Source organism: Passer domesticus, chromosome 22 (assembly GCF_036417665.1).
Source record: "Passer domesticus isolate bPasDom1 chromosome 22, bPasDom1.hap1, whole genome shotgun sequence".
NCBI classification, from domain to species: Eukaryota; Metazoa; Chordata; class Aves; order Passeriformes; family Passeridae; genus Passer; species Passer domesticus.
The window spans coordinates 1,141,995-1,169,808 of record NC_087495.1 but is presented as its reverse complement, the minus strand read 5'-3'; the positions used below and the strand labels follow the sequence as shown (position 1 = coordinate 1,169,808).

At 53.1% G+C, this 27,814-nt stretch overlaps 4 protein-coding genes across 6 annotated transcripts; 1 reads left to right on the top strand and 3 right to left on the bottom strand.

Annotated features, from left to right (window-relative positions):
* Nucleotides 1–154: 154 nt before the first annotated feature.
* Nucleotides 155–9,661, top strand: OTUD3 (OTU deubiquitinase 3). Its single transcript, XM_064397352.1, has 8 exons — nucleotides 155–359; nucleotides 943–1,091; nucleotides 1,813–1,925; nucleotides 5,294–5,416; nucleotides 6,511–6,636; nucleotides 7,195–7,291; nucleotides 7,533–7,714; nucleotides 8,046–9,661. The coding sequence occupies exons 1-8, from the start codon at nucleotides 187–189 to the stop codon at nucleotides 8,217–8,219; spliced, it is 1,137 nt and encodes a 378-aa protein (XP_064253422.1). The 5' UTR covers nucleotides 155–186; the 3' UTR covers nucleotides 8,220–9,661.
* Nucleotides 9,662–11,863: 2,202 nt separating this feature from the next.
* Nucleotides 11,864–13,536, bottom strand: LOC135285261 (group IIE secretory phospholipase A2-like). The gene is made up of 4 exons (XM_064397383.1): nucleotides 13,400–13,536; nucleotides 13,107–13,254; nucleotides 12,761–12,867; nucleotides 11,864–12,210 (listed from the first exon to the last, which is right to left on the bottom strand). The coding sequence occupies exons 1-4, from the start codon at nucleotides 13,425–13,427 to the stop codon at nucleotides 12,068–12,070; spliced, it is 426 nt and encodes a 141-aa protein (XP_064253453.1). The 5' UTR covers nucleotides 13,428–13,536; the 3' UTR covers nucleotides 11,864–12,067.
* Nucleotides 13,537–13,691: 155 nt separating this feature from the next.
* Nucleotides 13,692–19,611, bottom strand: LOC135285252 (phospholipase A2, membrane associated-like). Of its 3 annotated transcripts, XM_064397370.1 has the most exons (8): nucleotides 19,306–19,611; nucleotides 18,871–18,923; nucleotides 18,457–18,601; nucleotides 18,241–18,347; nucleotides 17,688–18,166; nucleotides 17,242–17,298; nucleotides 16,423–17,075; nucleotides 13,692–16,321 (listed from the first exon to the last, which is right to left on the bottom strand). In XM_064397370.1, exons 2-5 carry the CDS (start codon nucleotides 18,908–18,910, stop codon nucleotides 18,042–18,044), a joined length of 417 nt encoding a protein of 138 aa, XP_064253440.1. In that variant the 5' UTR covers nucleotides 18,911–18,923; nucleotides 19,306–19,611; the 3' UTR covers nucleotides 13,692–16,321; nucleotides 16,423–17,075; nucleotides 17,242–17,298; nucleotides 17,688–18,041. The 3 variants fall into 3 exon arrangements, with proteins under 3 accessions (XP_064253440.1, XP_064253439.1, XP_064253438.1); XM_064397369.1 differs by lacking the exons at nucleotides 18,241–18,347; nucleotides 18,457–18,601; nucleotides 18,871–18,923; nucleotides 19,306–19,611 and having other exon boundaries at nucleotides 16,423–16,529; nucleotides 16,949–17,075; nucleotides 17,688–18,028; XM_064397368.1 differs by lacking the exons at nucleotides 18,241–18,347; nucleotides 18,457–18,601; nucleotides 18,871–18,923; nucleotides 19,306–19,611 and having other exon boundaries at nucleotides 13,692–16,529; nucleotides 16,949–17,075; nucleotides 17,688–18,028.
* Nucleotides 19,612–21,041: 1,430 nt separating this feature from the next.
* On the bottom strand, nucleotides 21,042–23,288 carry LOC135285264 (phospholipase A2, membrane associated-like). Its single transcript, XM_064397386.1, has 4 exons — nucleotides 23,241–23,288; nucleotides 22,369–22,513; nucleotides 22,057–22,163; nucleotides 21,042–21,444 (listed from the first exon to the last, which is right to left on the bottom strand). The coding sequence occupies exons 1-4, from the start codon at nucleotides 23,275–23,277 to the stop codon at nucleotides 21,299–21,301; spliced, it is 435 nt and encodes a 144-aa protein (XP_064253456.1). The 5' UTR covers nucleotides 23,278–23,288; the 3' UTR covers nucleotides 21,042–21,298.
* Between the last annotated feature and the right edge of the window lie 4,526 nt (nucleotides 23,289–27,814).

The following is a 27,814-nucleotide window of genomic DNA, read 5'->3' as shown; positions in this document are numbered from 1 at the left end:
GCTTGGCTGCGCCGTCCTTCCCTTCGCCGCTCCCGCTTTCCCATCCGCAGCCTCAGTTTGCCCCCGGGACCCCCCTGTGCCCTCTCCCTTCTTCCTACTCCTCCTCCTCCTCCCCGGGCGCTCACGTGACCCGTCCGGCGCCGCGGTCACGTGGGGCGCGCCCGGTGCGCGGTGCCGCGGCCGCGGATGTCCCGCAAACAGGCGGGCAAGGCCCGGCCCGCCGCCGCCAGGAAGGCCCGGCGGCCCCGGCAGTCCCCCGCCGGACCGGCCCCGGGCCCCGCTCCGGGCGGCGGCGGCGGCGGCCTCGCCCGGCAGCTCCGGGCCCTCGGCCTCAAGCTGCGGGAGGTGCCGGGAGATGGGTGAGCGCCGCGACGGGTGACCCCAGCAGCCCCGGGGATTCTCCGGAGATCCAGCCCTGAGGGCTGAGGGCTTCCTCCTCCCCGGGTGATGTGAGCCCGTGTCCCGGGGGCCGAGGGTTTTCCCGTCCCGGCGGCGTGGGCCCTGCCCTGCGCGGGGCTGAGGGTTTCCCCGGTGCCCTCAGGGATCTCCGCTGCTCTCTGCGCTGCTGTAGGGCCTGGGGCTCAGCCCGTCCCAGCCCGGGTGCCCAGCGGAACTGGGCATAGGAGGGTCCATAAATGTTCTTACGGAATGCTTTCACCCCCTTCTTTTCTACAAGGTGAAAGGTAGCAAACGTTCCTGCTGAGGAGTTGCTCAGTGGGGCGTTTGTCCTTATTGCTCTGTGTCCCTGGTCAGTGAGGGGCAGCTTGGCCCAGCAGTTTTACCACGACACGGGCACTCAGACCCAGCCGTTCCAGCAGCAGCCATTCGAGGCCCAGGGAACGAGCGCTCCTCTGCCTCCACAGCCTTGCTAAAGTGGGCAGAGTGAGCACAGCCCCTTTCCCCGTGACCTGTGTTCCTCCTGCTCCTCATCTCCCTGCGCAGGAACTGCTTGTTCCGGGCCCTGGGGGACCAGCTGGAGGGGCACTCCCGGAACCACCTGCGGCACCGCCAGGAGACCGTGCAGTTCATGGTGAGGCAGCGGGGCGACTTCGAGCCCTTCGTGGAGGATGATGTGCCCTTTGACAAACACGGTATGGGCTCCGGGGGGCGTCCTGGGAGGCATCCTTGTGTCGTGCAGCTCCTTACTAACCAGTTCCTCATCCCAGAGCTACTTTAGGGCTCCTCTCTACTTTTTAGAATCAGGGACTTTATGGCTGTTGTCATGCTGTGGGAAGGTGAGCTGTTTAATCTGCACTGAATTTGTCCCAGACATTATTTACATTTGGGAGAAACTTGGAGAAGGAAAGAGGACCAAAAAGGCAAGGAGTAAAAATTCAGTGTTTTCAAAAGGAACTTAAGAAAATTTGTTTAGTTCTCCTTGAATACTGGTGGGTATTTGGCTGTTCTAGTAAGAGGCTGATTTCTTTGGGTTTCTTTCTCCTTGGCACTCAGTATTTCCTCCTGGGAAGCAAGGGGAAGATCCAAACCAGAGACAAAAATCCTTTGATGTGCCAGGTACCATGGAGATGATGCATGAAGGTAGTTTGGTCATGCAGTACATGGCACTCCTCCTTCTGAGCTAACAGAGCCAGTGGCCTTGCTTTGTTTAAGGGTGTAGTGCCTTTTTTAGAGATTTCTGTGGTCCTTTAAATGCATTCTCTCATGTTGCAGCCAAATTCTTGTTTCACAGGTGGGATTTCCCTTCCAGAATTTCTTGGGCTCATGTTGAAATCTCACCCCTTGTTATCCCTCTGCTGCTTTTGGAAGTATCAGAAATTAGGTTTCAACTCCTGTGAATCTTTTTTCCTTTAGTTGCCAATTTGGCCCAGCCTGGTACTTTTGCTGGCAACGATGCTATTGTGGCCTTTGCAAGGAACAATCAAGTGAATGTGGTTATTCATCAGTTCAACACTCCACTGTGGCAGGTGAGACACAAAGCTTCTACATTTTTGCCTAATTTTTACCTGAGGGATATAAATACTGTGGAAAATTCCTGATTTATTAAAAAAGAGCAGTAGCTGCAATGTACTGGGCATGGTGCAGAGCTGTGCTTGGTTTTTGAAGAGGGGGAACACTTGAGATTTTGGCTAGGAGATGGGTATGTGGGGGCAGAGCAATGGGTTTTAAGCTATGACCTTCAGTGCCATGCTCTGTCTCCTGAAGGTCAGACTGCATTTGAGCTGAGTTTTCTGATAGGAATCCCAAAATGGGTTAGGTTGGAAGGGATCACGCTGGATCATCTGGTCCTGCCTCCCAGCTCCAGCTTCCTCAGCCTTTCCTGGGCAGAGAGATGCTCCAGGCCCTGCCTGATCTCTGCAGCCTTCCCTGGCCCTGCCCCAGGGCTGGACACAGCACTCAGGTGTGCCTCCTGAGGGGCAGGGTCACTCCCTGACCTGCTCCTGTGCTCCTCCCACTGCTCCCCAGGGCCTCTTGGCCCCCAGGACACTCTGCTGGCTCCGGGACAGCTCACTGACCATGGCACACCCAGGTCATCCTGCAGAGATGCTCCAGCAGGTCACTCCCACCTGTGCTGGTACTTGGGGCTGCTCCTCCCCAGGGGCAGGACCCGCACTGCCCTTGTTGAACTTCAGGTGGTTCTTCCCTGCCCATCTCTCCAACCTGGTGAGTTTTTCTGAAGGGCTGCACAGGCCCTGGAGTTTGAGCTAGGCTTAAGGAAAGCTGTACAATAAGATTCAGGAAGGTGGAAATGAAGGTATGGCAGGGCATGCATTGTGTTGGAGTGAAGCTCCATAATTCTGTGTTGATTGTGGAATGCCAAGGTTTCTGACAGACAGAGAAATGAGGTTTTAAATACATTTTAAAATCTTAAAGTGGTGTTTAATCAGCTGCTGGAAAGAACTGTGTGGTGTGGTTTCCTCTGACTGAGGGCACTGAAACAAGAAATCCATCAGGTCCCTCATTTTCTCTGTATTGTTGTTTTTCCATGGCAAGTGGAATGGGTCCATGCTCAGTCAGCCGTTGAGCAAGTGAGAACCTGTATTCGAGTCAGGATTGTTTCTGGCCTCTATTTACAGACAGAACCAATGAAGTATATAGATTAAACAGGGCAATAAAGATAAAAAAAGAGATGTCAGTAACATCTTAAATACATTTAAAACAGCCTCACGTGGATTCCTGAACTCAAAACAAGTTTAAACTCTCATTTATAGGCAGCCATGGGCAGAGGAACTTGTGGGTGAAGTACCTGCAGGGGAGGTCACAGGGTGGTTTTCATGTGCGGTTCCTCAGTGTTATAACTTACTGAGATTTTGATGTCCTTGATTCTTTCATCTCTCAGTGACTGCCAGGGTGTCAGTAGAGGGTTTGTGATGAGGTTCTGCCATGCCTGAGCAGTGCTGTTAGTGAAGGGTTGTCTCAGGCCCTTGAGAATGGTGTGAGTTAGGAGAATTGTGAGTGGTTGTACCATCATGAAAAGCTCTTTGCAGGTGGGCATCTCTGCATGGGATTTTTTGGTCTTTGAACACCCCTTAACTTTTTTGATAGTGAATGTAAATTATAGAATTGTTAAAGTTGGAAAATACCTTTAAAATCATGTAGTTCACCTGTAGACTCAAGTTAGCTGAGATTTGTAGGTTATTTTATTAGCTTTTTGGATAACAGGCTGTCTTTTTTCCCCTCTGTTTTTAATCTGCAGCTCTAATTTACTTACCAGTTTCAGTGTGTTCATAGAATCAGAGAATCCCAGGTTGGTCAGGGTTGGGAGGGAACTTAAAGCTCATTCAGTGCCCCCCCTGCCATGGGCAGGGACAACTTCCCCTGTCCCAGGTTGCTCCAAGCCCTGTCCAGCCTGGTCTTGGGCACTTCCAGGGATCCAGGAACAGCCCCAGCTTCTCTAGGCACCCTGTGCCAGGGCCTCCCCACCCTCACAGGATAGAATTCCTTCCCAATATCCCATCTAAATCTGCCCTCTGGAGTGGGAAGCCATTCCCCCTTGTCCTGGCACTCCAGACCCTTGCCCACAGTCTCTCCATCTTTCCTGTCAGCTTCTTCAGGCACTGGCAGGTCACAATGAGGTCACCCTGGAGCCTTCTCCAAGCTGAGCAATCCCAGTTCTCCCAGCCTTTCCTCAGAGGAGAGTTGCTCCATCCCTCTAAATCAGTGTGGTGGCCTCCTCTGGGCCCACTCCAGAGTGGAAAGAGGCTTCCCTAAATTGGCTCATTTTCAAATCTTGCAAGAGCTTTGGGATTTGTTAGATACATACTCAAGCTCTGGCAGAGGAGGAATGTTTAAAATTAGTCTTACCAAGTTTCTGCAGTGGAATAATGTAATAGAATAGAAAGCAGGAGTTAAGTATAAACAAGTGTTGAGTTGGAACTTGAAGGTGAGCAAGTGTAACATAGATGAATGGAGAATGATTTGTTGGAAAACCTGAAGTCATTAGTGCAGCACAGATGGCAGACAGGGCTGAAAGGTGGCTTGGTGTGTGGTCTGGGAGCTGAGATAAGGCAGTTCACAGACGTAAAAGGGTTGGGAAACTCTGGAGCCCTAAAGCAAAGAGTTCTGGTCCTTTGCTTGCTGACGTCTGGAGAGCTGTTGGGTGAACTTGGGCTGGCAGGTCAAGCCAAGCTGGTCTGCAAGTGCAGTGGGATTTTCTGCATTCCTGCCAGGAGCTGGAATGCTGTGTAGCTCTTATCTAATAGTTTGAGACACTGATAATCAGGGTAGGAACTATTCTCACATCAGTATAGATAATACTCAGATCAGGAATTTTCTGTGGAAATTGCTGTAACTTGGTGCTGACAAAGCAAAGCAACATTTGGTTGTTAATAGTGCTCCTGAATGGAGTTAATACGTTTTCATGGATTTGCTTTCTTTTAAAAACAAAACACAGCTGCTTGGAATGCTGTTAAAACAGCATCTCGTCCCAGCTGCAAATCAAAATTTACTCTGAGTGACTGTTTCCAGTGTTGCTGTCACGTGAATAGCCTCTCTTCCCTCATATTTGAGAGTAAAATGACATGGTACATTCCCTGGGAGCTCTTGCTGAAGCTGGTTCTGGGAAGATGATCAGAAAACAGCTCCTGTGGAAAGTTCAGGAAATAGTTCTGAGCTTTCCACAAAAATATTTTCATTCCACGTTTTGTTTGTTCTGATGTACGTGCCCAGTATTTTACATCTGGCTTTCATACCTTCTTCTCTTCCTGTTTCAAATGCTCCAGTCCTTCTTCCTTCCCGGTGTTTGCCATTGCTGCAAAAATGAATACTTGGAAAAATCGGGCGCCGAAGGCGGTTCCAAGCGCTCACTTGCCGTTTGTTTGTTTGTTTTGTTGAGATCCGGGGCACGGGCAGGAGCGATGCCCGGGAGCTGCACATCGCCTACAGGCACGGCGAGCACTACGACAGCGTCAGGAGGCTCAGCGACCACTCGGAGGCGCCGGCCTGCCTGCGGATGGAGGTGGGCTCTGGTGGAGTGAGCCAGCTCTGGCTGGCACTGTGGTTGTGTTCGGGGGTCCCAGCACCAGGGACGATTCAACATTCTCATCTTGACTCCATGTTTCAGAAGGCTGATGTATTATATTATATTAAAATGGTATACTAAAACTGTAGTAAAAAGAATAGAGAGAAAGGATTCATCAGAAAGCTGGAAAGGAAAGAATGGAATGAATAACAAAAACCCGTGACTCTCAGAGAGTCCACACAGCTGGATCTTTGATTGGTTATTAAGTAGAAACAACTCACATGGACCAATTTAAGATGCACCTGTTGGTCAACAATGGGCCACATTCCACAGCCATCAGATAGTTAGTGTTTACATTTCTTTTCTGAGGCTTCTCAGCTAGAATAGGAAAAGAATCCTAGCAAAGGATTTTCATAGAAATATCATGGTGACAACACAGAGCTGGGGAATGCTGCCAGTTGATTTCCATTCTCACTTGGGATGGAGGGAGGAGCTGAGTCGCTGTGTTGTGCTGGGAGAGCAAAGCCCTGAGGTTGTAGCTCATGCTGCTGGCTCTCTTGGGAGGGGCTGCAAGGAGGATTTCAGCCTCTGGGCTGGAAATGAATTCAAAGCTGATGCTGTGATGTGGGCTGTCTGGAAGCAACCTCATCTAAATGATGTAATCATGCATCTCAAATGGAAAAACAGAGGGAAGGGAGGAAAGAGCTGGAAATGCAACAGTGCAACAGCTGGATGTGGTTGTCTTCCTCATATCTCTTTTTTTGATGTTGAGGAGCAATTGTGCTTTGCTTGAGGTTCTCTGCACACAGCTGAGGTGTGGTATTTTATTTAAAATACTCCATTTAAAAGCTCGTTTATTGTGATTCATGATGTTGTAGTACACTGGAGTTTGTTCAGCAGTGCAGATGTGGGAAGCTCTCAGGGATGGTGGCAGTTACACAGTTTCCAAGAGGGTTTGACAAGGGTTTTCCTGAGAAAAGTGTGCCATGATAATTACTGTTGTTAGGATACCAGATTTTGTTGGGTTCCATGCTTGTGTGATCTGCTGGGTGTGTGATCAGTGTGATCTGCTGGGCTTTGCTCTTCTTCAGATGCTTTGCAAGAACGATTCAAATAAGGCAGAGGAAGTGAAGCCACGGAAGGGCAACTCTGAAGATGAGACTGAGGTGGAGATAGAAGATGCTGTACAAAAAGTGTGCAGTGCAACTGGGTGTTCAGTAAGTATTGAGGAGCCTTTCTGGGCTTAATGTTCAAACCTTGATACATGGAAGCAGTCCTGGGAAAAATTCTTAAGAACTCATATTGTACAAACTTGAGTGCCATGGCCATCAATCAGGGTGCATCTCATCCTAGAATCAGCCCTTAAATGCAGGTGAAATACCAACTTTTTTGTGAATGCCTGATAATTTTGGAAGGTTTGTCTTGAGGCTCTCATCAAAATTCACTTGCAAACAAATCCTGTAAGTTCTGAAATCCTTTGGGGGTATTGAAGATCTCACATAACTGGATAATCTGTGACTGCTGGCTGTTGGCACTGTGCAGGTGCGTAGAACAGAAAGGGCCAAGGGGAGTCTTACACTGAAAACAGCATATTCCTTTTTTCTGATAGCTTCAGGAATTTAAGATTTTCCCCCTCACCCTTTCAGAAATGGAGCACAGGCCAAGTAAATGATCATAAAAGCAGCAGCCCCCTCTCAGTGGTGCAGGTGTTGTTAAGTGTATGTAGGTCAGAGATTTGAACTTCTTCAGTGTTCTCCTTCCCCTCTTGTGGACAGGACATGGATTTAGTAAGCCACATTCTTGAGGTGGAGGACTACAACGTGGAATCTGCAATATTTGCCATCTTGCAGGTGAAGGAAGGGGAAGGAATAGGTGAGTGCACAGTTTGTCACTGAAGGCTTTGGGTGACCATGATGTTGGTGCTGGGGACAGGAGCAGGAGAGGTGGGGTTTATGTGCTGCCACTTCAGCCTTCTGTGCTGAGGAAGGTTGTTAGTGAGGGTAGCTTCAATCCAGCTTCCAAAAATCCCCAGGATTTCTGGGAAAAAGAATTGGCTGACAGTGCAACAACTCCTGGGTAGAGCATGTCTGAGGAAAACCTCTGCTGTTGGCAGGTACTGAGGAGCAGCAGGAGCCCCTGGGCAGGGAGCAGAAATCCGGCAGCAGGACACTGTGGGAAGAGAACGGAACTGGTTCAAGAATCTTTGGAAATCAGAGCTTGCATCAAGGTGAAGTAGAAAACAACAAGGGTCAAGTTGGATCCAGGGAAGAGAACCGAGCCAGCAGAAACCCAAAGGTGTGTGAGGGGTTTGGCAGCAATGTGAGCACCCTTCAGTGATTGGGGGATGCCTTAGCATTGCTTACTCAGCAGCTCTCTTCTCCTTTCAGTTAAAAAGAGCTTCTGCTCACTGCATTTTGTCACTGCTGCAGCTGTGACTGCTCTGCCACAAACATTTCCTGGTGACATGCAGCACTCTTCCCAAAACAGTTTGGAATAAAGTCCTGATAAATAGTTAGGAATGTCCTCTGGCAGCTGCCTTGGTATCTGCTTGTCTCCTTTATTACTTTTCCCCAGCTGAGCAGAGCACGTGGGGTTCGAACTTTGTGTTTTCATGCTTCCCTTTCAGGTGGCCAAGAAGCAAAGGAAGGAGCAGCAGCGGCTGGAGAAGAAGAAGCGGCAGGAGGAGAGGCACCGGCAGAAGGTGCTGGCCACCAAGGGGGACAGTGCAGACACCAGCACAGAGACTGACCCAGCCAGCCACGTCACCCTGGTGAAGGCCATGGCAGCCCTAAACATATGACTCAGTGCTCTGATGAGAAAAGCAAATAAAACTGATGAAGACAATATTCCCCCAGGAGAATTTCCAGGCACCCATGGTTATCTTAAAGTCCATCTCTGCTGGGGTTTCCAAACACAAGAGAACTTCCTCTTCCTTTGCTTTGGGGAGGACAATTGCTCATTGATTCTGCATCAGCCTGTGGTGAGAAGAGTTGTTTAATCTTAACAGGAAGTAGAGACTTGGGTCTATAATCTTGTAGTTACATGAAGGTGAGGACCTTTTCTTCACACAACGGTGTCAGATTTGTTTTGACATCTCTTGATGTGCCTGGTTTTGTTTCATTGGGGTTTTTTTCTTTTATTTGGTTATGCCTGGAGGAGCTTTATTTTACCTTGTTGTCAGGGAAAGCTTAACAAATCTCAACTCAGGAATATCTCTGGTAGATCTTTTTCTATTTAAATTCAAATAAAGTAAGGGAACAGAGTCCCAGAATCCTTTCCAAAGCAAAGTGTGTCAGCCAGCACTGTCTCAAACATGACATTCCTCTTTTGTTTGCCATGCAGGAATACAGTGACAAGTTTTAATCTCACTGGAACTGCTGGCATTGCACTGAGCAGGTTCAGAAGTGATGAACACGTGGAGGGAGATGGGGATTGCTGCATCCGTGCCTGCTGAGGTTTGGGATCAGCTCCTTTAAGATGAGACCTGTAGGGGGAAAAAAAACACCCCAAAACAATAATCCCAGTGGACTCATGAGAATGCAGAGCTGATTCTTCAGTCTGGTAAAATGTGACAGGAGCAGGCTTGAAGTTTCTGATGAGTGTTGTTGCTCGGACACCTGGAATCTTGTCCCCTCTGCCCTGTTCCAGAGCTTTTGGGCTACTCCAGGGCTTTAGTGCAAGTCAGTGCTGGATTGGTATTAGTCTCCAAATGAAATTGGTATAGCCAAAGGACCAGGAGTCCTGAGCAGTGATCCCTGGGAAACCTGCCTATTTCACTCCATAAATCAACCTTTTTTCCAGGATAGGTTTTTTTCTTCCTAAATTCCATTTTAGTGAGGTCACCAAGTAGGATGCACGGCTTGACTCCTATGATGTTTTCCACTGTAGGACTGAGAATTTGGATTGAGGTGAAAGGACTGTGTTACTCAGCCTTTGATTTATAGCTCACAGTGCTTCAGCTCCACTCAGGTTTTTGGGCTTGTAACAAGCACTAAGCTTGAAGCAAGCACACGTGCACTTACTCACAGGAGACACCTTATCAGCCAGGGCATAGGTGAAAGAGATTTTTTAAAATTAAGGACTATTGCATTTGAAAAATTTGTCTGTGCTTTAAAGTTTATAAATCAGCATGGAAATATTAATTTTTTTTTTTTTACTGAACTGCTAAGAACTGGGCTGGTACTTGGTGTGGTCTGCTGCTATTACTTGAAGAATAAAAAGAAAGGAGATCTCCTGTAAGAACTGGTGATGTAGGAATTCCTTTTTCTCCAAGACAGTAATTTTTACAGTAGTGGAAAGGGAGGTGAGTCACAGCTTAGTGGGGAGAAAGTGCAGCTTCTTTCAGGGGGTGATAAGTTGTGACAGCAGGTGTGGCAAGGCAGTGCAGGTGACTGTGTCACATGTGTCCTGCCCTGTCCTGCGTTTTGGTCTGAAAGGCAGGTCTGTTCTACAGGCTTGAAAAGATAAGAAATTGCAGTTGTACACTGTGAGTAAGAGGTTTGATCTCAGTGAATTGGGTTTTTGTCCTGTGGAGCCAGAGCTGATAAGGCATTTGTTGTTGCCTGAAGCCTGAGGACTTCAGAGTTGAAGGGAGTTGGTCTGGAGGCTGAGCAGGGACCCAAACCTCACCCCATCGTGTGCTGGATGAAAGGGGGCGTCTGCAACAGCAGCACCAACAGCAGAGGGAGAGATGGCCTGCAGCTCGTGGCCTCTGATACCTGGAACAGTCTGTGGCTGAAATGCTTTAATTTCAAAGTTTAATATTATTAAAATAAACTCCTAATGTGCTGGGCTCATAAATCTTGACAAACCAGTCAAATTCCCTTTATCTTTGTGCCTGCACAGCCATTCCATATCCAAAGATGTTAAAACTGATTTTGTCTGTTTCACATTTTTCCTGTTGAAATTTCCACCTTCCCAATCTAAACTTTTTTCCCTAGGGAATCTTTGTGCAGCATTCTTCACAATAACTCAGTTTACACAGAGAAATTGGTTTTAAAACTGGTGGTGGATTTTCCTGGGAGGAGGAAGGGAGGCAAGAGCAGAACAACACCGTGATTCATACATCATGTGTGTTTACTCCTTGGTGGAGCCGAGTGCTCCGTAATCCACGGGCCAGGGATGGACAATAAGCTCTGGACATTCATTCCCTTGGGCTTTGAGGAGGATGACTGTTTGTTCTTAGCAGCTGGCTGACAAATATCAGGGTGTTTTGGCTGTTGCTGCAGCAGGGTCACTGTGAGCCTCTCAAGGGCGAACACGCAGCAGGAGGATGCAGACAGCCACTCTCCCTGCCTCCTATCTCCCACCATCATCTTCCCTGGACTTACTTTCCCAAATCCTGCCCCTGCAGGTCAGGAATTCAGTTGAACTGGAAGTTTTAAGCATTTAGGCAAGTTCTGGCTGACCTCCATGAACTTGTCTGTGTATGGGAAAGATTTTCTGCCCGTGCTGCTCAGTGTCTCCTTTCCCTTGTTCCTACTTAGGAGTTGCCTTCTGGTTTATCTCACAGCTTTGCTACCTCACCCATGGTCTCCATGTCTGCAGAGCTTTGGGAGCTGCACAAAGGGAGAGAAATTTGGGATGAAGAATAATCCATAATCCATAAAAGAAGATGGTTTGTGCTGGTGTTGAGCTGTGGGGTGGTTCCTTGGAGCTTCCTGGGTGCAAGCACCAGCCTTAGCAGGCAGCATTGGCTCTGTCTCAGCTTCTGGAATCCTTATTGTCTGTAGAAGATGAGAAGAAATGAGTGGTTTGGAGTTATAAAGATACCACATTTACTGTAGGAGCTTGAGGCAGGGGTGCTGTTGCTTGTAGTCAAACACTGAAGTCAGGCAGGAGCCCTCAGCACTGATGTGGAAATCAAATAAATTACTCTTAAAACTCCTTTACTTTAGGCAGGTCACGTCTCCAGAGGCATCGTTACAGCTGGAGGTGCCCCCATCGAGGTCCAGGGTACAGCCAGCCCTGGCTTATTAGAGGTAATTAGGGCTAATTTGGGATCATGTGCAGCTGTGGTGTGGGACAAGGTGGCAGCATGGAGCTGCAGCTTCAGGGGATGTCTGTCCACAAGAAAGAGCCACCCAAGCCTCTGAGACCCCACCACTGGGCTCCCCCGTGCCTTCAGGGAGTATTAATTGCTCAAACAGTTATTAGATGTGGGATGGGGCTGGATTGTGGATTGAGGCTCAGCCCCTGGAGAGAAGCTGGGCTTGGAGCCTGCTTTAGGGTTGGGGTGCAGCAGCCACTTGCTGTTTCTGTGGGCTTTTTTTCCTCTGGAGCTCTTAAGATTTACTGGTTTGCTGCTAAAATGTCACTTCTGGTAATTTTCTAAGAAAAAATGTATGCAGGAAGGGACATTTTCTTCAAAAAATCAGCCCCCAAGCTCCATGCTGTTACCTACCCCTTCCACCACTGATTCCCAAAACACAACACTGGCCACCATTTTGAAACATTGCAAATCTTTATTTGCAGGGTTTACCTCATTGTTATGAGTTACTAAACAAAGGGAAGCAGATTTCCCCTGTGCTAAGGCTCTGGGGAAAGGTGCTGGACACTTCTTCAGGGCTGTGCCTGGCCAGAGGGAAGGCAGGAGCCCCAGCTGTGAGGGTGTCTGCCAGGTTTGGAGCTGCAGCCTGGCAGGAGTGCTCAGCAGGAGGGTGTGCGGCCCCGGCACTTGAAGTTGGGGTAGTTGCTGTAGGATTTGCGGTAGGAGCTGGCTGCCCTCTGGAAGCACTCCGCCGCCCTCTTGTCGCACGCACACGTCCGTTTTTGGCACGAGTTCCCGTTTCCTGGAAGAAAATTGGGGGGGATGGAGGCAGGTGAAGGGTGTGAGGGTCAGGGGTGTTTTTTGAGCATCCCCACAGCGTGTGCAGCCCCTCTGTTGAGTTTGGGGTGTCTGGGGTGTGCAGCAGCCCGGCCCTGGAGGGAGCATTCACGTCACTTTCTCTCTGATGTGTCTCTGGGTATCTGCCTGGATCTCTGGGATGTGCTTTGCTGTGCTCTGTGGAACAATGAGTTCACTCTGGGGGAGTCAGGGCAGCTGTGCAAGGTCCCTGTCCAGGATGGGAGGGTCCTCTCAAACCCTTGGTGTTGGGCCTCTTGGGAAGGACAAGGCCCCTCCTCAAGCTCTAAACTTCACCATAATCCAGCAAATACTTATTTGCCTTATTCCTGGCACTTTTCCTGTATTTCCACCCACTTCACTGTGTGTGATTTCCAGGCCAGGATGATCTAAAGGGGATGCTGGAAGTCAGGCTCCCCGAGTGTGGGTGGCCGTGCCTCCCCGCCTGGGGCTCTGTCCCCTCCCCGCCTGGGGCTCTGTCCCCTCCCCGCTCTCACCACAGGTTATTTGGTTTCTTTGGATGTCGTATTTGTAGGTGACCGTTTTGGGTCTGCAGCCGGAGGCGGCCAACTTCTTGTAGCAGCAGTCGTGGGCATGGCAGCACCTGGGGGCATGAGAGCCGAGGTCAGGGCAGGGGACAGTTGGGACAGCACAGTAAAACATCAACCACGTGCATCTCTGCTATCGGCTGCTGCTGCTGAGCCGCCTCTACAGAGGCTTTAAGGACAAGCAGCAATTTTCTCATTGCTATTTCCACCCTCAGGAGCAGGAGCGAGATGGCACGTGCTGTACCCAGGGAGGTGAGGAGGGAACCTGCTCTGCCCTCTCCCGGTCCCAGCGTACCAGTCGGTGGCATCCAGGGGCTGTTTGGAGCCGCCCAAGCCGCAGTAGCAGCCGTATGCATTGTAAGCCAGCGCCGATTTCCCCGTCTTCTTCTCAATCATCCTTGCAAACTGGAACACGTTGCAGCTGGCAAAGGCCAGTCCTAGGACTGGAGAAGAGGGGTTAAGAGCACCAGGAAAAGCAACCTCCCATCCCACCTTTCCACAGCAAAAATGGGTATTTCACCATTCCCACCTGGCCGTGGACAGGACCTGGGAGCTTTGCCGGGGTGGGAGCTGGTGGGGGATACTCACAGAAGAGGAGCAGCGAGAGGAGCTTCATTCTGGCAGTGGCAGCTCCAGGGTTTGGTGAGCCCAAGGTGCTGCTGCTCACACCTTTTATGGCTGTGCACCCTCAGCAGGGCCCCTCCTCTGGGGAGCCCAAAGTGGGCAAATATTGACAATTCTCACCATACTCGTCCCACTGCTGTGCAGGTGTCCTGGCACTGCTGGAGGCTGTGGGATGCCTTACATGGTGGAGGTCTTGGCAGGAGGTTTTGGATGTGTGGGATCTTGGCAGGAGGTTTTGGACGTGAGGAGCAGCCTGGGGCTGAGTCTGTGCATGGCTCTGGGTGTCTCAGCATTCCCAGTGCTTCCTTGAGTAAAATGAGAGAACTTGAGGGAGAACAGGAACCACTTAGTATGAGGTGTCCTTGCCCATGGCAGGGGTGGAATGGGATTGTCTGAGGAGTCTGTGATTCCGTGGTCCACTTTCTTCCTGGATGACAGGTTTTTTTGATGCCTTGGCTAGAAATTGCCATTCTGTGTCTTACTGTTTCCCTCCTGACTTAGCTGAGCAGGGAGAAAATGCAGCCAGTGCAAAGTATCCTCCCTTTCCAACTTACCAGAGGGGGTGAGATGCAGCATTGGGAGTGGAGGAAGATCCCCCAGTCTCCAGAATGGCTGTGGCTGGAGATAGAGCTGAGCAGAGGCCATGTTTGGTGGTTTTCTTGGTAGTGGGGCTTTCTCAGTGCCCAGATGCCCCCTGCATGTGGGGATGCTCCATCCCTCTCCCCTTGTGTGCTGGGCGCTGTGTTTTGCTCTCAAATACCTCATAGCATGAGGTGTGTGGTTCACCTTTATTTAGAAGCAAAATAAGGCAAGTGGCAGGGAAGAAAAAATGCAAGTGATTAATAATAGAAGGTGGGGGGAAAAGAGGCTGCTTGTGTCATTTGCTCTGATTAAATTGGTGGTAGTGAGCAATCGGTTAGCAGACAGCTTCTGGCAGAGATTGCAGCTGCTCTGTGCTGCTTTTTGGGGAACCACAGCATGGGCAGGCACTGAGGCAGGGGAGGAAATCCCCACAGGGCTGGTAGGGAAACCGAGGCAGGGAATAAGGATGCAACTTGTGTGGGAATCAGAGAGATGCTGACAGAAGGGAACTCAGCAAAATCTCTTCCCCCCTCTGGCATGGGCCCTTTGCCTCATCAGCTCTCTGGGCTAATTTAAGTAGTCCCCTGGGATGGTGTTAATTGGGTAAAGCAGGATTTGCCATAATTCAGGATTTTCCAAGTCCACAACCAGTTTTATCACAGGGGAATAAGAGATATTCTTGCCCATCAAACTGGCTGATCTCCACTGAAAGCCTCTCCACCCCGGCCCCTCTACGTGTGGCAGGTTTGCAGGATCCCTTCTCCAAATGGGAAATAAGCCCCCCAAGCCAAATGCCTCCTGGGGAAGCTGTGGATTTTGTTTCAAAGTATGAAAACCACAACTCTTGCAGCCCAGTTTATTGCAATGCTCTGAGGGGGTGCAGCATCTGAGCCAAACCATCAGCATTTGGAGGATTTGTGTGAGTGGATTTGTACAGCTGGATGTCCAAGCAGGAAAGTTCATGGGTGGTTAAAATTCACCCAGAATTTACAAAGGGACAGTGTGATCATCTCAGCCTGCAATCTGTCTGGGATATCCATGCTCTCGGTGAGGATTTGATCCTTGATTTATGCCCTGCAATTATCAGCTGCTGGGCGAAGGGCTCCTTCCTCCTCTGCCCCAGGGTTCCACAGGGTGATTCCCTGATTCCCGGGTGGCAGCTGGCAGAAGCATCGCTGATTTCAGGGCTGTTTCCTGGTGCCATTGAGTTCAGCTATGGGGCAATCCAGGGAATTCCAGCTGGGCATCGGCCTCTGAGGAAACAGTGTTTTGTTGCTTTTTCTGTGGCTTTATTTCCTTGCTGAGGTCCCCTAAGGCAGTTTGGAGCCTGGAGACCTGCTGGGGTCAGCACCCCAAGGCACAAAACCTGGGGATGCTGAAGTGGGGGGAAGCAGCCACTGCCTTTTCCTAAGGAATGTGCTCAGGGTTGTTGCAGAATTGGGCCAAACATTCTTTTCTGGTGAGAACTCTGTTTTGTTCAGCACTGGGTGTGAGGCAAGCTCCTGGCCATGCTGTCACAGCAGAGATTTAGGGGATCACAGAATATCTGGAGCTGGAAGGGACCCACAAGGATCATCAAAGTCCAAGGCCAGCCCTCCCACGCCATCGTGCCTGCCCCCAGCCCTTCCACCAGCCTCATTCTCTGTTTCTTAGAAAAACGGGATATTTTCAGAGCCTGAAGGTTTAGAGCTGAGTTGGGGCAGCTCAGGGGTGAGTTGTGTCACCTCTCAAGTGTCATTTTTGCTGAATACTTCAACAGGAAACCTGTCTGAGAGGTGAGGGGTGGTCGCTGGGCTCAGCTGAGTCACTGCACGCCGGGAACGGTGCTTTGGGCTCTCTGGTTTTATTTTGGAGCAACAGGAGGGGATTTGCTGAGAAGCAGGAAGCGGAGGGAGCGGACAGGCTGCCAAGGGGGACGGTCCCCATCCCGCCCCTCACCGGGACGAGGGGCAGGTGTCCTCTCCTGCCTTGCTTTGCTGTGCTGGACATCAGGTCAGCGCTGCTCCGCTCCCCGCATGCCCTTGGCCGGAGGCTTCTTGTCCTCGCCTCGAAGCCAAAAAGCCCCGAGGAGGAGACTCGCCAGGGCTGGAGGCGCCGTCCCTTCGCCGCTCAGCCCGGAGATGCTTTCGCACAGGGAGGTTTTGCCTCAGCAGCGCCCGGCTCGCCCCCGGCACCCGGCGCGGCGGTGGAGCTGGGCCTGGCCGGGCCGAGCCGGGCCGAACCGAGCCGGGCCGAGCCGGGCCCGGCACAGCCGCGCCGCCCGCTCGCACCGGCAGGCGCCTCGCTGGCAGCGCGTCCCGGAGCCTGCGGGCACCGAGAGTGCCCCTGAGAGCTGCCCGGGAAAGGGCGCCACGAAAGGGGGGATGGCGGAAAGGGGCACCCCGAGCCCCGGGGCGAGCACTCACTGCAGGCGGCGATCCCTGCCCGGGGCACGGAGAGGGGCTGCACGGGTCCCACGCGGCACCGCCGCGCTGCCAGCCTGGCGTAGCAGCAGGCTCGGAGCAGGCAGCACCTGCGGGAGCAGGAGAGCCGGGCTCGTCGGGAATGTGGCACCGGCTGCTGCTGCTCCGGCTGGCACAGGCCCTGCCACCGGGCGGGAGAGCCGCCAGCTCTGCTCCCTCCTGCTCTGGATCACCCAGAAGCTTCTCTGTCCTGCCCGTTCCCACGCCAAGCCTCCCGTGCAAGCCCTGCCCCGCATCCTGGCTTCAGAAGCGTCCCCCTCCTCTGGTGCCATCCCGTGGGCCTGGCAGTTGTCGCTGGGACGAACACTGCATCACTTTCCCTGCTTCCCGAAAACCTGATTCCTTCCTGCTGCTGCCAAGCGCCCGGTCTGCATTTTGCAAAGCTCCAGGGGGGCTGCTGGGGTGGTGCAGATCCCCGGGGTTACCCCGGGGCCAGCGTTAGCCCTCCGGGGCAGCGTTGTGCCTGTACCGATCCACTGAAGCCCTCGAGGTGCCCCATCCCCTGTAGCATCCATGGGCAGTCAGGTTTCCCACGGTGCTTCCCTCCAGTCCTGGAGTGAAGGTGCGTGGGTGCTTCCCGTGCGCTGTGAACACACCTAGAGTCACCGTAAAATGTGTGGTTTTTTTCTTTTTTTTGGTACGTGCAAGAATGAGGCTTGGGGGACTGGGGAGGGAAGGAGGCTTTGCTGGGAGTCCCCCTGAGGAGTGCACAGGAGTTTGGGGATGAGCCTGGCTCCTGTCTGTGGGTCGGGGTGCACTTACTGCAGGCAAACAGCATCGTCAGCACCAGCAGGACCTTCATCTTCCTCTCACCTGGGCCTGGGAGGAGAAACAGGAGACAGGCTCAGCCAGGCAGCGTCACCAGTTTGATAGGAGCAGCCATGAGAAGCTTCCTCAGAAATCGGATCAACCCCAAAATCCGGAGGGAGAAAGCATCTGTGCCCCCTCACATCAGCCCTGCTGCCTCTGGGCCGAGAGCAAGTGGTTTCTGAAGCATCCCCACTCCTGCCGCGCCCCTGCAGCACTTCTCACCTCCCTTCCCACCGCTTTGGGCTCCCCGGGCCGCTCTCCCGGGCCGTGCAGCCTCGCACAGCTTCCAGCGGGAAGCGATTTCGCTTTTCCTACGGGCACGGGCCGCTCCCGCTGCCTCCCCCCACATCCCCGCTGCTTTCATTTCCACGGCGGCGGAGCGAGGGGGGCTTGCTCACCGCTTGCTGTCCGTCTGTCCTCCCGGGGAGAGCCTGCCCTCCGTGTCCAGCCCGCGAGCTCCAACTGGGAGCTCCAGAAGGGCTCGTGTGTCCCAAACCCGGGGCGCGGAACGCCCCTTCCCCGGCCAGCCCCTCTCCGCGCCGCGGCCCCGGGTGACGCAGGGGCCCCGGCCGAGCTCTTGGAAAGATTTGGGAAGATGTTGATCATTCACGGGGATTTCTCTCCCTGCCCAGCAGCAGCTCTCAGAGGGCCGGGGCCGTTGAGCAAGAACATTGTTTATTTCTGCTTTGTTTTCATTCGCAGCGGCTCCGGGGCACGGGCAGGGATGGTCCCGGCGCCGCATCCCGGCTCCATCACCGGCACCACGCGTTGGGGTAGAACTGGTAGCTTTTCCTGTAGCTCCCGAGGTTTCTCCGCAGGCACAGCGCCAGGCTGCGGTCGCACTCGCAGGACAAGAAGGCACACCGGGAGTCCTGTCCTGCTGGACGAGGGGAGCCCGGGGTCAGCCCCGGCTTTGGGGGCTGGCACCCCCTTTTCCAGGGCCCTACTCACTGCAGGAGAGCCTGCCGTGGTGACAACTGTAGCGGTAGGGGCGTGTCTTGGCATCGCAGTGGTACCGCAGGAGGTTTTCGTAGCAGGTATCATGCAGCTGGCAGCATCTGTGCGGGAGATCACAGCTTTAGGGGATGGAGGTTTCTCCCCCCCACGCCACAAATTTAAAAATATTCCAGAACGTGACCGTGCAGCGGGTTTTTAAGGGACTCTCACCTGTCTGTGGCATCCTTGGGCTGCCCCCAGCCCCCCAGCCCGCAGTAGCAGCCGTAGAAGCCGTAATGCAGGAGAGCGTTTTTCCCTGTCGCCTCTGAGATCATCTGGTGCAGCTGCAAGAGGTTCCCGTGGGCTGGGGACAAGCCTGGAGGGGGGAAATCAGGGAGACCACACTGATTCCCTGCCCCCCCAAGAGCAGCTCCATCCCTGCAGCCCCCAAACTGGCACCAGGCTGGTGATGTCTTAGAAATTATAATGCAGCAGAGAGGAAACGTGCTCCCAGCTTGGCACAGGAGAGTTGTGGCATTTCTGGGAGAGCTGGTGATGGGGAGAGGTGGAGAAATCACCAGCCTGGTCCTGATTTCAATGGATGTAAGTGCACAGAGAGCCTTGGGACTGAGAGAGGACACTTACCCCACACAAACAGCACAGACAGGCCGAGGAGAGAGTTCATCCTTCTGACAGCTCTGAGAGAGGAAACCAAACCATTCTCTGTTATACCAACCACCTTCTTTCTTTCCTTCCTCATCACCCAGGAGCAGAGGTTCTCCCTCTCTCTGGGGACCAGGAGCAACAAGGGGGTAAAGATGATGCTGTTGTTTCAACACAAAGCATCAGGGATGGGCAGTGATGGGAATCAGGAAAAAAAAGCATAATCAGGAGAAAGGGAGAAAAATTGGAGGGATGTTCAGCCCTCGAGGGCTGCACCCGCTGCTTTTCTTCTGGGCTGGCATGTCAGGCAGCATCTCCTTCAGTCCTGCTTCCCAGGCTGGCACTTGCTCCCCACTTGCACCACAGCTTCTGGTGAAAGGAGGAAGAGAGGGAAAGCAATCCTCCATCCCCACTTACCTCGGGAAAGCCCTGCTGGCTTGCGGTGCCCTGCAGCCAGCTGTGCCTGCTTTATATAGCTTGCTCCCATCTGCGTGGGTCTCCTTTGACCAAAATCTCGCTGACTGGGCTTCCCTGCAAAGGAGAAGGTGCCATCCTTCCTCTTTTGAGGAATGTCAGAAATCCCCTGAGGCCCCAGCTCCGCACCCCACGCACGGGGTGGGTGCTGGGTGGGATGAGGTGGAAAAGCAGCGTCACTTCCAGCCTGAGGAGGAAGCAAACACACTCTGCCTCAGCCAGAGGTGCCTCCTCCTCTGCCCTTCCCAGCACCAAGGAGCCACATCAGGGGGGAAAAGAACAGCTCTGGTTAAGCCTGGGCATAGACACAGCAAGTCTGGGGCTTTCGAGGAGGTGTAAGGTGGTTCAAGGAGAGTTATCACTTCTTTGGGCAAAGTCTATGGGCAACACTGAAAGCATCTCTGAATGTGCAGTTCCCAGAGTCACGAGGGAACTGGATGATTATGCCCTCACTCACCATGAGAAAACACAGAAGCAAAATGAATATTCTGAGGTGAGAAAGTTCAACTTCTCTTTATTTCTCTCCTTGTGGTTTTTCTGCCCCCTCATTACACCCTCCTGCAGAAACCATTCAGTTTCAACTTCTCTCCTAAATTAGCACTTGTCTAATGTAAGTGGTCAAGGCTTTGAAATCTTCCTTCCTCTGTGGATGATTATTCTTTAACCCTTATTTCCAAGAGTCATGGAATCCCACACTGATTTGGTTTAAGAAAGGAAGATAACTTGTCTGTCTTTTATCTTTTGTGATGGAAAAATGTTTTGTTTTTTTTTTTTTTTTTCTTGTCCTCCACTGACAAACTTTTCAGCCAAGCCCTGATTCCAGCTCTGCTTTGCCTCTGGTGTCATGGGTGATGCTCCCAGGCTGGCATGTGCCTTGTGCTTATCTGAATTGCTCACAGCCCATTAATGCTCCTCTGGTGAATTACTACCTCATTAATAATTTACAATTTATTTATGTACTCATGCTGTTTTCTTGCTTTTATTGTGTTTGCATAACAAAATGTGTTTCTATGAAATGCTTTATATGGAATTGTTTCTAGCAGGAAATAGATATAAAAGACCAGTTGTGTCATTCCTAGTAAAATCCTCATGTGCCACAAGCCAAACATCCCAGAAGATCCTGGGGATACTCCCGTGAGCTCCTCCTTGTGCTGAGCTGTGGTTCAGGCTGTCCTGACTCTGGGCAAGAGGAACAGAAGAATGATACACAACTTCAAAATCCCTGGGAAGCCTCTTACTGTATTCCTGGGACTGTTCTGTTAGCGTTCCTCACAAAGCTGTTTGGATGTGCCCTCTGAGCCAGGAATTGGAAATTCATAAAATCCCAGACTGGTTTGGGCTGGAAGTGACCTTAAAGCCCATAAAGTGCCCCCTCCCCTGCCATGGGCAGGGACAGCTCCCACTGTCCCAGACTGTTCCAAGCTCTGTCCAGCCTGGCTCTGGACACTTCCAGGGATCCAGGGGCAGCCACAGCTTCTCTGGACAACCTGTTCCCCAAACTTCTAGCTCCACATTGGGATAGATGTGGGAATTACAGCCCTGTTGGGACCATGGAAGTTTTGGGGTGTCAGCACCTGGTGTGGCTGAGGTGAGGGATGCAGAAGTGCTCCCCAAACTCAGCAGCCACCACTGTGGTGCCTCAATCTCAGCAGCCCTTACAGAAAAACACCATGGAGAACCAGTTTGCATCCCTTTTATTGTATCTGTTATCTCTGCTGGGAAATGAGATCAAGAGAGGAGGAAGGGACAAAAAAGGGGAAGCTGGTGTGTCTTTCCAGGAACTGGTGGGTCTCCATCCATGGTGTGTGTGCCCTTCTCACCCCGAGCTGCACCTCGCAGGGAGCCTGGGGCTTTGCCTTTACTGAGCCCCCAGCCCAAGCTTTTCTTGCTGGGGAAAAGCAGCCAAAACCTGGAACTCAGTGTGCAGATTCACTCCTCAGCACTGGAGCTTGCTGCCTTGGCATTTGAGCTTGAAGTAGAAGCGGTAGGAATTGTTGTAGGAGTGCAGGGAGCTGGCGAAGCACGAGGCCACCGCGGTGTCACACAGGCAGGTCTCTCTCTGGCACCAGCTCTGCTCGGTGCCTGCGGGGGCAAACATGGAGCCCTGCGGTGCCTCTCCCCCCGGGGACGGGGAGGGAGCAGCGTGTCCCACCTGCCCACACCCTCAGTGCCCATTTAGTCATCGCAGGCGGGTGGGAACGGGGCTGGATTCAGCTGGGGGAGGCTCTTGAGTGTGCTCTGCTGTGGGGCTGGGGATTGGGATGGGGATTTGGATTGGGATGGGGATTGGGATTGGGATTGGGATTGGGATTGGGATTGGGATTGGGATGGGGATGGGGATGGGGATTGGGATGGGGATGGGGCTGGGGATTGGGATGGGGATGGAATGGGGATGGGGATGGCATGGGGATTGGGATGGAGCTGGGGCTGGGGATTGGGATGGAATGAGGCTGGGATGGAGCTGGGGATTGGGATGGGGGTGGAATGGGGCTGGGATGGGAATGGGGCTGGGAATTGGGATGGGATGTAGTTGGGGTTTGGAATGGGGCTGGGATGGGGATGAGGATGGGGATTGGAATGGGGCTGGGGATTGGGATGGGCATGGGGCTGGGATGGGGATGGAATGGGGCTAGGGATTAGGATGGGCATGGGGCTGGGGGTGGTGCTGCTGCCCACTGCCTGGTCAGTACTCACTGCAGGTGATGTGCCCGTCGCTGGCAGAGAAGCTGTACGGGGTGATCAGGGGGCTGCACCTGCCCTCCCTCAGCCTCCTGTAGCAGCAGTCGTGAGCTTGGCAGCACCTGCGGGGACACGGGGTCACAGCGCGGCCCCCAGAGCCTCCCTGGGCACGCCTGGGGGCCAGGGGAAGGCCCAGCCTTGGATTGAAGGTGACCAGCAAAAGGAGGTGGCAAGGCAGCAGCGGGGCCTGGCTGGGGAAGGTGCAGACCCCCCAGTGCTGGGAGGCAGCCAGCGAGGGCCGCTCGGGGAGCTGGGCCTGGCACTCACCGGTCGGTGGCATCCACGGGCGTGCCGGAGCCGCCGATGCCGCAGAAGCAGCCGTACCAGCTGTAGGACAGCAGGGCGCTCCGGCCCGTGGCTGCCCGGATCATCCGCTCCAGCTCCAGCACGCTGCTGCCGGCCGGGAGCAGCCCTGCGGGACACGAGGGGCCGGGCAGGGCAGGGCAGGGGGTTCCTTGTGCCCTGCACCAGCCGGGAGCAGCCCTGCGGGACACGAGGGGCTGGCAGGGCAGGGCAGGGGGTTCCCTGTGCCCTGCACGGGCTCGGCCTTCACACTGCTCGGGCACTGCCCGAACCGCGCTGCCGGATCGCAATCCTCAGAAGCTTTATCCTCTCCTCCAGAATTATGGAATGGTTTGGGCTGGAAGGAACCTCAAAGCCCATCTGGCTTTGTTCCACCTCCTGCCCATCTGTTCCACCTCCTTCCACTATCCCAGCTTCCTCCAAGCCCTGTCCAGCCTGGCCTTGGACACTTCTAGGACTGGGACCGTCATAGCCACAGCCTCCTCTCAGGGAGGATGGCTTTTTCAGTCTGGCTTCTACAGCCTCTGGATTTGGTCTGGCACAAGATATTTTGCCCTCTGGACTGGCTCTGCCGTGCTGCAAGCTGCAATCCCCCATCACCAGGATCAGCCGTGGGCTTGGCACAGGCAGGAAAGGGGACAACAGGCTCCAGGGCCTCCCAAACGAAATACAGACACCAGCATCCCAAAAGCTCCCCTTCACCAACCCTCCAGGACTGCAGCACTTCTACACGAAGCACTGGAGAGAAAATGCCAGATTTAAACAAAAACCTGAATTGTGCACAGACTCAGGGTTTGTAGGTGATTCTGCCTGGCCAGGGACAGCAGGGCACTTACCACAAGCCAGGAGCACGGCAAGGAGGAGATTCCTCATCCTGGGGCTGCCCTGGAGAGGGAACACAAGGACAGGTGATGATCCAAGGCAGGACAGGAGCTTCTCCAGTGCCCAGAGCAGCTGGGTGCACCTGGCAGTGCCCCAGGTGACATTGCTGTCACTGTGGGTGCACAGCACTGTGGGGCATCCCCAAGTGAATCCTGGCTGCTCTGTATCCCAGTTTGGGGACGCTGGGGCTTGGCAGGGATGCAGTGGCTTGTCCTGCCTGGGGCTGCTGGAGCAGCTCAGGAGCTGCAGCCTTCCCCCCACGGCCCGAGCTGCCTGATGAGCCCCAGGGCAGTGAAATCCCCTCTTCTTACCCTGCCTGGACCTGCAGCTCCAGCGCTGCCGGCTCAGCGGGGTGGGTTTATATCCCTGTGAGGCCCACCCCCTCCTCTATCTGTGCTGATGGTGTCAGTTGTCCTAAGCCAGACTTGCCTGGAGCAGGGAGCTGATTCCCATCCTTCTCTTCCCCAAAAAACATGAGTTTACCCACAGCAGTGAGCACCAACACTTCCTCCATCATCCTGCTCATAACGGGCACGAGGCCATCTCCATCCCTGCATGAGGCCAGTCCAGGCCTTGGCCATGGCCATGGTTTTAAAATCCACGGGATTTGGTGGCTGGAGAAGGGGAGCAAAAGTGATTTACACTCAGGACGGCACCTCAGAGGCCATTGAATCCTTGTTCCAGGTGTAGAGGCAGCACTTTGGGCTCAGTATTTCCTCAGTTTTGCCAACTCACCCCCTGAATCCTCAAAGATGGTTTCTCTTGGCTCCTTCCTTGCAACTGTCCCCACAAATCCATGGCTGCATCCAAATCCAGCTGTGCCAAATTGCAAGGGAGAGCAGCAAACACCAGGACTGCAGTTCCTGGGTCTGCAGTTTTCCTGTCCTGCCCTTGGGTTTTTGTGGCAAGGGATCTGTGAAATCATACCACCAGCAGCAAAGGCTGGAAAAGCCATGAAAACCCGACTTGAATGGTTTGGGAATACAGTTTATTGAATTACCACAGCCCAACATAAGACAGAGACACGGGGGAGACAGAAAACCAGAGAAGATAAGGAACAAAAGCTGCTGTTTTCCTTGAAACCGTGGGGCCAAGAGCAAACACAGACACAAATGCAGCTATCGGGTGATATGCAGGGCCCCACCCTCAGGGATTAACCACGCTCCTGGGGAAGGGAATTTGGAGTTGGGAATTGTAAAGACATGACCTCCAGACTGGGCTGGAGTCAAAAAAAGAAACCTTTGTTGCAATTCCTGGGAGCTACCAAAGCTGATGCTGGAAGGGATGTCACCTCTCAGCTGCCCTCCGGGGTGGCAGAGCTGCCTGTCCCAGGGTTTTCCTTCCCTCTAAACCTTTATTTCCTGCTGCAAATGGAATAAAACCCCATCCAAGCCTGTTAAGGATGGGGAGTGACATCTCACCTGCCTCCCCACTCGCCATCTGCACAAGAAACCACTCCAAAATACCCCAACCCCTGCTTTCCCATCTGATTTTTAAAGCCAGGGCATCCCTAATAATAAATTAATCAATCCTTTTTCCCCTCTCCTCCACAAAATACTTCCAAAACTGCAGTAGGTTTTCCCCACTGTGATAATTGTTTTCTGTGCTGCTCCTGCTTTGGCATTGCAGGCCCTTGGATTTGGGGGAAAAATCTGGGGTTTTGCTGTAGAGTTTGGATAAATCTCTGTGGAAAGCATTGTCCAGAGACATAAATGGAGAGCAGAGAGCTGGGATCATGTGGATTTGGGATCCATATGTGGTTTTAACCAAATCCCCTCATTTCAAGCCCTCCCTGTCTGTGGAGGACCCATTCAGGGGAGTGCCCACATGAAGCTAAACCCTGTCTTTAACAGCCCACAAACTTGAGGGCTTAAAAACTACCTGTGGAAGTTGTTATCCCATTGGAAATGTGGAACTTTTCAGCTTTCCTATGGAGCAAGGGGCGTCGGGTATCACCCAGCCATGTGTTTGCTCAGGGCCTTATTGAAGTGTAAATACGCCGTGTGCTTTGATCTGCAGCACTGCTAAATATCCTGGGCTGGGGTGAGCTGATAGGAAACTATTTCCCTACTTATTTTATTTCTTTTTAGTGCACAGGTTCGCCTTGATCCTCCCACCCTGCAGGGTGGAGACCCCAAGTTTATGGTGGAAGTTTATGGCTTGTTTGTTGTTGCCTTCGATGGGCATCTGTTAGTGGGAGCAGCAGCTGCTGAAGTAGGAGTGGGATTAGAAAGGAATTCATGGGGGGAGATGGAAAAGGTGGGTGTTATGTGGGGTGTTCTCAGAAGGAAAACTGGGATGTTTCCCAGAAGGAAAACTGACTCAGGGATTATTGGTAGCCAGGGGGGAGCAGGAGGACTCCCCCTCCCTCCCAGCTGCAGCTTTCCCAGCACAAAGAGACTGCCCCAAAAGAGTTGTTTTAGGTCCCTTTGTGATCTTGTGTGTAAAGAGTAACTTTGAAAAGGTGTTTTCCTCAGAATTCATGAGTTTGGGGTTTATTTGTCTGATTTGATTCAGTGGTCACTGAACAATGTCCCAGGGAAGTTAAACCCAGTCTTGTGCTCCCATCCTGCTGCCTTTGCTCAGGATGAGCTGCAGTGCCTTGTGTTAAACTGTTGGGGCTAAACCCAAAGATCTGGGTGTGCCAGCACGGGGACACCGTTGTGGTTTTGCTTTGGGTGAGCTGGAGGAATGGGAATTCCTGCAGGGGGGCTGGGACACCCCGGTACCAGGGTCACCTCTGGGCAGTTTGTGAGAGGCCCCGAGCCACCCCCTGCTCCCCTTTGTGTCCTCCAGGACCTTCCCAAAGTCCCGGGGCTGCTCCCGTGCCGTGCCAGGCCTGAAGCTGTCCCTGAGCCTGGGGACATCCCCCGGGACCCCCTGGGACATCACAGCCGCTCCCAGCCCTGGCTCCATCCACCCGGGACAGCCTGGTTGTCCCCATCCCTGTATCCACACCGGGATATCCCAGCTATGCCCAGCCCTGGCTCCACCCTGGAACCCCCCAGCTGCCCCATCCCTGGGTCTGTCCTTGGATCCATCCCAGGACATCCAGGACACCCCAACTGTCCATCCCCCCGTCCTTGGATCCATCCCAGGACATCCAGGACACCCCAACTGTCCATCCCCCCATCCTTGGATCCATCTCAGAACATCCCAACTGTCCCTCCCCAGTTCCCCTGAATCCATCCCAGGACATCCTGACTGCCCCCTCCTGCCTGTTCCCATCTCCACTCCCATCCATCCCTGTTCAGTTTCGCATTCCCGTCCCCGTTCCCATTCCTATGCCCATTCTCCGTTCCCATCCCCAGTTCCTGTTCTCATTCCCATTCCCACTCCCCATTCCCATTCCTCATTCCCATTCCCCATTCCCATTCCCGTTCCCGTTCCCATCCCCATTCCCCATTCTCATCCCAATTCCCCATTCCCCTTTCCCCTTCCCATCCCCCATTCCCATTCCCGTTCCCGTTCCCATCCCCATTCCCCATTCTCATCCCAATTCCCCATTCCCCTTTCCCCTTCCCATCCCCCGTTCCCATTTCACATTCCCATTCCATTCCCTGTTCCCTGTTCCCATTCCCCATTCCCATCCCTGTTCCCATTCCCTGTTCCCGTTCCCATCCCTGTTCCCATTCCCGTTCCCATTCCCTGTTCCTGTTCCCATCCCTATTCTCTGTTCCTGTTCCCCTCCCCATCCCCATTCCCCATTCCCATTCCTCATTCCCATTCCCTTTCCCCATTCCCATTCCCGTTCCTTGTTCCCATCCCCATTTCCATTTCTATCCCCATTCCCATTCCCATTCCCATTCCCATTCCCCATTCCCATTCCCGTTCCCATTCCCTTTCCCCATTCCCATTCCCGTTCCTTGTTCCCATTCCCTTTCCCCATTCCCATTCCCGTTCCCATTCCCTTTCCCCATCCCCATTCCCGTTCCCGTTCCCATTCCCATTCCCACTCCCCATTCCCATTCCCATTCCCACTCCCCATTCCCATTCCCATTCCCACTCCCCATTCCCATTCCCATTCCCACTCCCCATTCCCGTTCCCATTCCCTTTCCCCATTCCCATTCCCGTTCCTTGTTCCCATTCCCACTCCCCATTCCCATTCCCGTTCCTTGTTCCCATCCCCATTTCCATTTCTATCCCCGTTCCCATTCCCATTCCCCATTCCCCTTTCCCCATTCCCGTTCCCATTCCCGTTCCCATTCCCCATTCCCCATTCCCCTTTCCCCTTTCCCCATTCCTGTTCCCATTCCCCATTCCCCTTTCCCCATTCCCGTTCCCATTCCCCATTCCCCTTTCCCCATTCCCGTTCCCATTCCCATTCCCCATTCCCCTTTCCCCATTCCCATTCCCATTCCCCATTCCCCTTTCCCCATCCCCGTTCCCATTCCCATTCCCCTTTCCCCGTTCCCCATTCCCGTTCCCATTCCCCATTCCCCTTTCCCCATTCCCGTTCCCATTCCCGTTCCCATTCCCCATTCCCCATTCCCCTTTCCCCTTTCCCCATTCCTGTTCCCATTCCCC